We start from the raw sequence: 12,067 nt of genomic DNA, 5'->3' as shown, positions 1-12,067 counted from the left end.
ATATATATGTGGGGGTGTGTGGCCAAATGGTTAGAGTGTTGCACTCACGATCGCAAGATTGTGGTCTCAATTCCTAGACTGGGTGGTGCAATGTGTTCTTGAGCAAAACACTTGATCTTACGTTACTTTGCAACCACTTTGGCACCTGATGAGTAGGACACTGTGCAGTTGTTCAGGCAAAAGCTGAACACTCATACGTAGTCTTCAACAGGGATAGTCCATTATGTGTGTGGGGTGGAATCACATATACCCACATGGACAATAGAAGCTGTGAACTCAGCTGCCATGTTCTCATTAACACAAACAACAGGGAGGATATTAGGTTGTTATCTTTAGTAGGTCAAAGTACCACATTGAGGTTCCCTCACTGACTCATCATATTTCTGTTTTCCTTTTTCTTTTAATTATTTACTTCTCTGTGTGATGATTTTATTTAGAGAAGTTACAGAAACCATATTTCTAGCAGCAAATATTAAAAGGGCTACAAGTACAACCAGCTGCATGTTTAATATAGAATGCAGCATCAGAAGTAGCAACACATGTGACAGTTAATATTAGAGAAAGACAACTAGGAATGAATGTGATGGTGATGGCAATAAAGAATAACAACAATGAGGACCGTGAATTCTATTTAAAACATAAACAATATGAGAGATCACTCTATAAATTCCCTTGTATGCTAAAAATAGATGGCAAACTATGTTTATTTCTTTTCATTTGTCTAGCTCATAAGCATCTAGCATGTTACTAAGTTGAGAACACAGATTTAGTGGCAAGACGGTTTGACATCTATTTTTAGCATACAAGGGATCCATATAGTGATCTCTCACATTGTTTAGATTTAGTAATGAACAGAAGGAAAGTCTTTCAGGTGTTTAGGTTTTTATTCTGAGAGTTCTAGAAGGATCGAGTGTTAGTCCCCTCTTCTTTTCTCCACCCCTGGTACTTATTTGATAATTCTTCATGTCTTTTAGTTGGCGGGGAAGACCATGTTTTTTTTTCTGGCACATTTAAAATTTTTTCTACAAACAAGTCCTGCTCCCCTTTTTTTCCCCCCCAAACAAAATCTAATGCAAATTTCAAATGGGGTATAGCTGTGAAAAGAGCCCAGAAAAATGGGTAATACCCCAAAAAATGGGTGGCGGAGAAAAGTTGCCAACAGGTGGCTACACAAAATTTAATTCTTTACTTTATAGAGTGTCTTTTACTCAGGCTAACCAAAGCTTTGTGAGTGGATTTGGTAGCTGGAAACTGAAAGAAACCCATTGTACATATATATATATGCATGTGTGTGTTTATATTTGTGTCTGTCTTTGTCACCCACCCACCATCGCTTGACAACCGATGTAGGTGTGTTTGTATCCCCATAACTTAACAGTTTGGCAGAAGAGACCAATAGAATAAGCACTAAGCTTACAGGGAATAAGTCCAGGGGTTGATTTCTTTGACTAAAGGGCGGTGCACCAGCATGGCCACAGTCAAATGACTGAAACAAGTAAAAGAATAAAAGAATAGAAGAATGTTCTGTACCACTAAACCAAGAGGGTTCTTTGAATAAGTACAATGTATTTTAAGGCTAAAATAGTAATTCTGTTTATATTTGCATAACAGAGATATTTTGGTTGGATTATAAAGTTATTGGTTTACATTTCTTTGTATATTCTGTAAGTGTCACAATATAGAAACCTTTCTCATGGCACCAGCACACAAAATGAAGGATAGTGAAGGAGATGCGTAACTTACTGGGCGAAAGGTATTAAGCAGAGGAGATATGGTTGAAGTGAGTGGGGAGAGGAGGGACAGAGAGGAAGTGAGAGTGAAAGAGAAAGAGTGATAGAGACAGTGAGTGGTGACTGAAAGGAAGGCGGTGTTCTTTTTTTTCTTTTTAAATGTTTATCAGTATTTTCAGAGTAGACTGAGACATACATCAAAAGAAAAGTAGATACAGAGACACATTGTTAAATCAAAGACAAATAACTACAGCAAATATTGGATGTCACTTTCACTTTTCATTACCACATGAGGATAGGTGAGATGCAAGGAGACATAGACAAGGGAGAGAGGAGGGAAAGGGAAGCGAGAAAGGAGGAGATAATGCATTTAATGCAGGAGGGTGGGTGAGAGGCAAGGAGATGGAGGGAGAGGGGAGGGAAGAGGAAAAAAGATAGAGAGAGAGGGGTGATGTGTTCAATGCAAGAAGATGGGTGACAGGCAAGGAGACATAAATGAGGGAGAGGGAAGGGAGAGAAAGAGAGAGAGAGAGGGGAAACAGAGAGTTAGAGAGATGGATTGAGCGAAGCAAGGGAGTGGATAGAGAATAATAGTGAGAGACGATCAAACCATTCTCATATCATCATACAGAAAACGCTGGAAAAGTTTTCGTTTTCTACCATATATGAAAAATATGAAAATTGCAAAAAGAAATGTTGCCTATCTATCTATCTATCTATCTGACACTTATTCTGTTTGTCTGCATCTCTCTTTCACACACACTCTCTCTCTGTCTGTCTGTCTGTCTGTCTCTCTCTCAGCAAATACCTGCTGACGTCACTGTTACTTTTATACACTTGAAGGGATAGGTACAAAGAAAAACAGAAATAAAAGGTGTTAAGCAGAGGAGGTATATAGTTGAAGAGAGAGGCAAAGTAAGAGAGGAAGGACAGAGATGGAGTGAGAGAGAAAGAGAGAGAGTGAGAGACAGAGTGAGAGAGAGAGTGAGTGGTGACTGAATGGAAGATGGCATGGTCACTATTTAAAGATGCTTACATTTTTTGTATTTCGTACAATTTCCCAGGGCCCTGCTTATGCATAATTATTTGATAGTTATTAAATGAAGTCACTATTTACAGATGCTTACATTTTTTTTGCTTTCTGTGAAGTTTTTACAGGTCCAGCTAGTAATAAGAATAATAATAGTACTTTTAAATTTTGGCATAAGACCAGCAATTTTGGGGAAGGGGCTAAGTCAATTATATTGACCCCTTCCCCCAGTGTAATGATAATAACAATAATAATCCTTTCTACTATAGGTACAAGGTCTGAAATTTGGGGGGAGTGGGCTAGTCGGTTTCATTGCTCCCTGCCCTTGTGTAACTGGTACTTATTTAATCAACCTGGAAAGGATGAAAGGCAAAGTCGACCCTGGCGGGATTTGAACTCAGAATGTAGCAGCAGATGAAGTACCAGTAAGCATTTCACCTGGTTGCGCTAACAATTCTGCCAGCTTGCTGCCTTAGTAATAATAAATACTAATAATAATAAATAATAACAATAATGCTTTCAAATTTTGGCATAAGGCCTGCAATTTCGGGGGAAGCGGGTAAGTCAATTACATCGATCCCAGTGTAACAATAATAATAATTATAATAATTACAAAACACCTGCAATTAAGGTGTATTGCAATAGTTAGCACTACTTGGAACTGCACACATATTGCATAAAGTGATGTCTGTCTGAGGTCCTTGTTGTGACTTGACAAACTGTGCAAACCCCCGGTACACACAATATCTTCAATCAATAATATCATAATATTGGATTCTGTGCAATGTCTTTAATAATAATAATAATAATAATAATAATGGTTGCAAATTTTTCCACAAGGGCAGCAATTTTGGGGGAAGGGTTGAGTTGATTACATTGACCCCATTGTTCAATTAGTACTTATTTTATCGACCCTGAAAGGACGAAAGGCAAAGTTGATCTCAATAGAATTTGAACTCGTCCAGCATGCTAACAGTTCTGCCAGCTCACCGCCTTAATAACAATAATCCTTTCTACTGGAGGCACAAGGCCTGAAACTTGTGGGGAGGCGGGGACTAGTCGATTACATTGACCCCAGTGTTTCACTGGTACTTAATTTATCGATCACGAAAGGATGAAAGGCAAAGTCGACTTTGGCGGAATTTGAACTCAGAACGAAGTGACGGGTAAAATACCGCTAAGCATTTTGTCCAGTGTGCTAATGGTTCTGCCAGTTCACCACCTTAATAATAATAATAATAATGATAATAATAATAATAATAATAATAATAATAATAATAATAATAATAATAATAATAATAATAATAATAATACATACAATTATCATCAACATTTTTTTTGTCATCTTCTTCAGCTGGGTAAGTCTTATCATAGAAAGCATTGATAGTCTGCAAACAGAGAAGAAAGTAGTTATTATTAATGATGTGTGGTTTATGTAGTAGTAGTAGTAGTAGTGGTGTGATTTATCACCCTACAATCATGTACACTATCGGCAGCACTGCAACAACGAATAATTTACAGCCATTACAATCACTAACACCACCACTGCCAGGATGCAAAGAGGTTGGGAGGAAGGGTGTTACTGTCTGCAGCATCATTACTGCATTTCATGACAAACACCACCAATCTAGTGTATGAGGGGGGGAGGTGCAAAAAAATTGCTGGCTTTGGGTAAAAGAAAATACAGGAGGATCAGTTATGATTTTATCCAACATATTCCCCTCTCAGATTCACACACTTATTGCAGCAGTCCTTCGGTTTTAAGTGTTGTAAAAGAAGTCAGAAGTTTGGGTCTCCAGCCAGGCCTTTTGTGACACCCTTAAAACCAGAAACTTTTCAGTACACCCTTGTATTTGATGGCATATAAGATGAACTTTATAAAAAAAAAAAAAGGTGTCTCAAAAAAATCATCCCAGGTCTTGAATGATGTTGGGACTATATTACACATTTTTAATGTACTAAAACCTTCTTTTCCTGAATATACACAAACGTTTCTGCCAGCTCGCCACCTGTGCAACTTTTATGCCATCAAACATGGTATATTGCTGGTAACCACCATGACATACTGTCACCATCATCCCCCACCATCACTATTCACACAGTACCCACGCCCTCACTACCCATCACCATAAATGCTATCATTATTCCCCTCCCCATCTCCCACCTTCTTACTGTCCACTACTATCACAGCCACCCCTTATCTTTTCTGTCAGATACCACCCTACCACAACCACTGATTCCCAACCAGCACCACCATCATCACCACTATTATTTTAACATCCATCTCCCTTCCTGAACTCCCATATACTGACATAAGATGAAGAAGTTTTGATGTAGAACATGTCCTCACTTGTCTAAATTTTACTTTATATATTCTCATCTCTGATATCCACCATCTTGAAACGAATTAAGAAATTAAGACTTCATCAAAAAAAAAAAAAAAAAAGTCCAGGAATGGCTGTGTGGTAAGAAGTTTGCTTCCTAACCACATAGTTCTGGGTTCAGTCACACTGTGTGGCACTTTGGGCAAGTGTTTACTACTGTAGCCTGAAGCTGACCAAAGCCATGTGAGTGGATTTGGGAGACAAAAACTGGAAGAAACCTGTTGTGTGTGTGTGTGTTTGTCTTTGTGTCCCCCCCCCCCAACACAGCTTGACAACCAATGTTGGTATGTTTATATCCCTGTAACTTAGCAATTTGGCAAAAAAGACTGATAGAATAAGCACCAGGCTTAAAATGAAAATAAGTATTAAGATCAGTTAGTCATTAGACTGCATGGCCACAGTTTAATGATTGAAACAAGTAAAAGATATCCCCACCCCAGCAATAAGGACAGGGTTTATGTTGTACCCTAGTCACTAAGATTGAATTATCTTCTGCCCTTGCTAAAATCTAAGACTTCACCTGGTAATGTCAATATGTCATGTGCTGACAAAAATCAGTTAACCATCTGAGATGTGGTCTCACTCAAGTGTCGGGTGCATTTGTGACAATCATGCTATTTCTGTTCACTCAAAGAGCATCAGGCGATGAGGGTTCTCCAAATGGTACCATTCTGAACCAAACTGCACCCTTCTTTCCAAGTGACATTCATCTCAATCATGTCTTTCTGCATAGCCTTTTGCCATGTATTCACCAGCCTACCTCTCTTTCTCCTTCAGTTGTGTTTGAAAAGGCATCCAGTTGTAGGAAAACTGGTCTTTCCAATGGTGAGCTCAACACATGACCAAGCAAGTCTGTTCAGTTAGCTGTGAAGTTTACTTAGGCCATGTCTTCTCACAATTTCATTATCTTTTATCTTATGCTTGTGTCAGTTAGACTGCAGCCATGCTGGGGCACCACCTTGAAGAATTGTAGTTGAACTTATCAACCCCAGTACTTATTATATTTTTGTAAAGCCTGGTACTTATTCTACCAGTCTCTTTTGCTGAGCTGCTAAGTTACAGGGGACATAAGCACACAAACACCAGTTGCCAAGTGGTGGTGGGAGACAAACACATACATATACAATGGGTTTCTTCCAGTTTCCATCTACTAAATCCACTCACAAGGCTAGTTTTTTCAATGAAAGTTGGCTGTTGTATTTGTTTGATATTGAAGTTTAATAAGCAGTTTAGGTATTTTAGATCCCAGTCACTGTCCAAATGGTGTCAGCAGGAAGACATGCTATCCATATGGATTGTACCCATATTCAAACTGTCCACCTTTGTCATGCTGTGTCATACCTTATTATTATATTAAGGGTTTACATTTCTGTGGAATACCTAGTCACTTTTCATGCTTAATTCAATGGGTAGGTTGTTCCTTTGATTGAACAACTGGATGTTCATATGACAAGATTGAGGGGGGGGGGGGGGGTCAACCATTTATCAACACCTGTATCCCATCAGAAAAGTCAGCAAATTGGATCAATGGATTCTTCACAAACTTTCTGAGTCTAATCGCACACAGAGAGTGAATGTGTGCTCTTCTTTGCTGTCACATCTCACGAATGAACCTTTTTGGGACTGAATAGTGACTGGTGATGAAAAACGGGTTCTCTATAAAAATCTCAAGCGCTGAAGACAGCAGGTAGGGAAAGAAGAAACATTAGCTAAAGAAGGTCTTCACCCATGTAAGGTGTTGTTATCTGTTTGGTGGGATATGAAAGGTTTAGCCCACTTTGAACTTTTAAGCCCAAAACAAACGATAACAAAGGAGACCTACTGTGAGTGGCTTAGGTCAGTGTTAAAAGAAAAACAACCATCTTTGGTTTCAAGACAAAAGGTGTTTTTCCATCAGAATAATGCGAAACCACATACAACGAGGATGACATTCCAAAGTCTAGAGCAGTTTGAATGGGAAACGGTGCCCCACGCACCATATTTGCCAGACATTGTCCCATCTGATTATCATTTATTCCACGGTCTTCAAAATCATTTGGATAGAAAAAATATGAATTCTGTAGATGAAGTCAGAACAGTCCTGGAGGAGTATTTTTCATCACAGAGAAGTGAATTTTGGAAGAGGGGCCTTACAAGTTTACCAGATAGATGGAAGAGCATTGTAGAAAATGAAGGAGAGTATATTTTAGATTAAAAAAGAACTTTGTTTATCTTAAGTTTGAAAAATAAAAGAAGTATAAAAAAATTGCATTATTTATGGGATGACCCAACATATATAATTCATTTATAAATTCCAGTAAACTATCCCAGATGTATACGGATAGTTCCATTCGAGAGTAGAGGATACCAGAAATTTATACAGGATCATTCGTTGCTTACTGTTCTGGGTTGAACTATTTATTCACTCTGATAAGGTAACTTGAACTCTTGAGATGTAATCTTAGTTATGTGAAATACTTGTCTTCTTTGGAGCTCATGTGACCTAGATTTTTGCCACATGTGTGATGTTATTTGGACAATAATTATGAGCCATGGTGGTGCTAAGTTGAATGTATGTTGGACAGATCTATGAACGAAAACCTTTCAACTGTGACAGTCCCAACTTTTTACAGATATCCCAAGTGCACTTTACCTAACATGTATCTGAAGGAAACTTGGACTCTGAGTTTCTACATCAAGCTTCCAAACTTGACTTGTATTTTTGTATATTGTTGTTGTTACTGTTTAACTTTAGGCCAGCTCTGATGGGGCAAACCTATAGTTAAAGATATCCCAACTATGAGCAACAGATCTTTTATTGAGGCATACACGGGAGTGATGAAAAGTCCCTGGCTTTGGGTAAAAGAAAATACAGGAGGATCAGTTAATTATGATTTTGTTCAACATATTCCTCTCTCAGATTCACACACTTATTGCAGTAGTCCTTCAGTTGTTTTTAAGTCATGTAAAAGAACTTGGAAGGTTGGGCCTCCAACTAGGCCCTTCATAATACCCATAAAGCCAGGAACTTTTCAGCACCCCACCTCTGTAGTGTACCAAGAATCACTCTATTCAAAATGACCTTCTCTTTCACAGTGATAGGACATCATATGGAAAGAGGAGATTTGGTTACTATTTCTAGGAAGTCAAGCAGTCACACACCAGCTCCCCCATTGGCATATCAAACAACTGCAGTTACAAGTGGTAACAAACAACCACCAAAAGAATAGATACTAGACATCAGGTGAGATAACGAAGCTCTGACATAACCAACACTTCTTTGACGAAAGTCTCTGAGAACAATCCCACCTTATCAGACATTCACAGCAATAAGACAACACAGACAGGAAATTCCTGATTTAACTTGTTACTAATGGGTGGAGCTAAAAAAAACTATATGGCAGTAATATGTTATCTTACTAAAATAGCAATTTTAATTCCACACTTTTTAATCTAATTTACAAAATGAAACCAGATGCCACTGCTACACAGACACTCATACAAAGCAGTGGTCCACAGGATTTAAAAGGCATACATTTATCTGTGTGTGAGTGTGTGTATGTACCCATACATATATACAAGCAAAATTGTTTATACACTGAGAGTCTCTTGTACAAATATATGAAGTCCAGTTAACTGCGGCTGTTGATTGAATAAACATTGCTCTGATTATATAAGCAAACACTCAATAATAATAATCCTTTCTATTATATGCAAAAGGACAGAAATGTTGGGGGTGCAGGCTAGTTTATTACATCACCGCCAATGCTCAACTGGTAATTATTTTATCAACCGCAAAAGGATGAAAGACAAAGTCAAAAGGATGAAAAGCAAAGGCAACCGAGGAACTCCATAAATTCCAAGTCACTCTGCTCACCATGAACATGATGACAAGTCCTTCTCTCTCTACTTTGTAATTTTCAGCCTATAAGCACACACTTAGAGCAGGTCTACAACACTGCACAAGTCAGCAGTTCTTGAACACTGTATAACTAAATGCAGAACAGTCTTGAAAAACAGTGCTCCTTTCAGGCAGGCATGGATGATGGCACTATCATGCCAGTAGACTTGATCTTACACCAATAATGCACCCTGATAGCACTGCCAGGCCAAGGATTACTGGAAATTATCTATGGGCTCCATCTCCCAAATCCTCCAGAACAGATTTGCCAGTTGATTTTCATTGACACTCAGAGTCTCCTCGAGAATGTCATCACTCTAATCCACTACAAATCCTCTATAGAATACCATGATGGAAAATCCAGCAACCACATTGTCTGATTGGTACAGGGCTGTGAGTGCCTGACAGCATTCTAAGTGCTTGGTGCCAGCAGAGTGGATACCAAAGAAAATGAAAACTATCCAGAGAGATGAAGAAATTATGATAAACAAAGGTGATAATTTATCTTGTGATAATTGGTGCACTTATCAGAACACCCAAACTGATACCTAAGAGAGAATGAAAGATAATGGAATCAAGACTCACGTTGTCGATTTGCAAAAAAGTGTCATCATGTACACTAGAAGAATCTTAAGATTCTTGAAATTTGAAGAGATTTGTCACCAAACAGGTATCATAGCAATAGTTTATGTGTTTGTAAAGGTAGTTTGTGTGATAGTCTGGGTGTTGGGTTCATGGTTGTTAGATTGTGAGTACAATTCTCAGATCAAGCAACCCTATGATCAAAGATAGTCCAGCTATGACCATCTCATTTATTTATTTATTTATTTTGTCCTATACAGTATAAAGTGGATTACATTATTCAATGTATCCTCTTTGTTTTGCAGAACATTGCTGGAGAGAAAATGCAAGAACATATCGATGCATTCCTATGGGTAATATCCCCTATCCCATCATGGATACATGTGGTTGACCATTTGACAGACACTTTCAATGACCGGCTCCGTAAGAGACATCAGATACTGTCCAGTTAATCTAAATTCGTATTTCTTTATTGCCCACAAGGGGCTAAACATAGAGGGGACAAACAAGGACAGACAAAGGGATTAAGTCGATTACATCGACCCCAGTGTGTAACTGGTACTTAATTTATCGACCCCGAAAGGATGAAAGGCAAAGTCGACCTTGGCGGAAATTGAACTCAGAACGTAGCGGTAGACGAAATACCGCTAAGCATTTCGCCTGGCATGCTAACATTTCTGCCAGCTCGCCGCCTTAATCTCCTAAATTCTATGCAAGATCACGATGAGCAATTACAAGTAAGCTTGACCAGATGTGGACAATATTATCTAATGCAGCTTAAGGTTATAGGGTGTGATTTGGGGGAGATTTGACTGTTATTTCTTGCAGCCTGAGGGACCAAGTAAATAGCCTTCCTTAATCTCTCTCTCAACCTGGTTTACCAGTCAATGATATGAGGGGGAAGAGTAATCCATCACCACACAAAGATATTAACTAAATAACAAGAGTAATTAAAGTGACATCACCCCTGCTGGAGGATTTTCAGACAATCCAACCAATATCCCTCAAAGATCATCACTTCTCTTTATCTTTGTTCTCCTTCAGTTGCTGCTCCTTAATCACTTTATTCATTGCCACCACCACCACCACCACCACCACCACCACCACCACCACCATATGCTCGTCTCTACAGATAATCTGTCTGGTAGGGATTAAATTTTTTCAAATAGCACTGACTACACAGACATTCTCTCTCTCTCTCCCACACACATTTTTATATACCACACACACTTACAATACACTTGTGCATGCATAATTATACACACACACACACACATATTACAAAATACACTCACATATACACACACAAATTTATGTACATATGCACACACTTTCACATATACACACGCACGCTCACATACATACATTCATACATACCTACAAACATGTATTCACATCTATACACAAACATTCATACATACACCCTTTACAAATACATATACAAAACCCATGCCAGCATGGACAATGGACGTTAAATGAGGATGATGATGAAATCACACACACATACACCACCCACACAAACACACATACATACCAACACACAAACCCAATGCATCACACACTCCCATATACACATACACACAAACACAGGTGCACACACACCAATTAAAGTATTTAAAGTCTCAAACCAATATCATTATTATTACCTCCACCTTAGTGAGGGCAGAGGTATTGTTTTCAGTCGTGTTTATTTGTTTGTTTGTCCATGGACAAGATATCTGGATGGATTCAGATGAAACTTTCAGGGATGTTTAGCCTCGCGACTGACACAAACTGATTAGATTTTGGGATCGATCCGGTACCGGACAAGGATTCTGGATTATTTTTCCTATTTTTTTACTTAGATTTTGAGAGTGGTCAGGTTCAATTTTAGTATTCTCGTTTGTGAGAGCAGTTGAGTCTATTTCAAATTTTAAAAATCATCCCTGGCTAATCATTGAGAGGATGTTGGTGTTACCTTGGTGGAGGCCTGCGCTCTCAAGGTGCGTTCATAATCATCATCATCATTATTATTATTATTATTATTATTATTATTATTATTATTATTATTATTATTATCATTATCATTATTATTATTAAAGTGGTGAGCTGGTAGAATTGTTAGCACATTCTGAGTTCAAATTCCACTGAGGTTGACTTTGTCTTTCATCCTTTTGGGGTCAATAAAATAAGTATCAGTTGAATGCTGGGGTCAATGGAATCAACTCATCCCCTCCCTCGAAATTACTGCCCCTGTGGCAAAATTTGAAACCATTATTATTATTATCATTATTATTTAAGGCAGTGAGCTGCCAGAATCATTAGCATGCCAGGTAAAATGTTTAGCAGTATTTCACCAGTTGCTACGTTCTGAGTTCAAATTCCACCAAGGTCGACTTTACTTTCCATCCTTTCAAGGTCGATAAATTAAGTACCAGTGAAACACACTGGGGTTGATGTAATCAATTCATCCCCTCTCCCA

At 38.4% G+C, this 12,067-nt stretch overlaps 1 protein-coding gene across 4 annotated transcripts in view; it reads right to left on the bottom strand.

Annotated features, from left to right (window-relative positions):
• The window catches only part of LOC106870296 (unconventional myosin-VI), a 180,409-nt gene that overhangs the window by 66,158 nt on the left and 102,184 nt on the right, over positions 1 to 12,067 (bottom strand). For all 4 annotated transcript variants that reach the window (XM_089338913.1, XM_089338914.1, XM_089338915.1 and 1 more), the window contains exon 3: positions 4,079 to 4,148. In XM_089338913.1, coding sequence (XP_089195039.1) covers positions 4,079 to 4,148 — 70 coding nt within the window. The remainder of the gene's footprint in view (positions 1 to 4,078; positions 4,149 to 12,067) is intronic.

This window comes from Octopus bimaculoides, chromosome 21 (genome assembly GCF_046866305.1).
Source record: "Octopus bimaculoides isolate indiv1 chromosome 21, ASM4686630v1, whole genome shotgun sequence".
In the NCBI taxonomy this organism is placed as follows: domain Eukaryota; kingdom Metazoa; phylum Mollusca; class Cephalopoda; order Octopoda; family Octopodidae; genus Octopus; species Octopus bimaculoides.
This window is presented reverse-complemented; position numbering and strand designations above follow the sequence as displayed.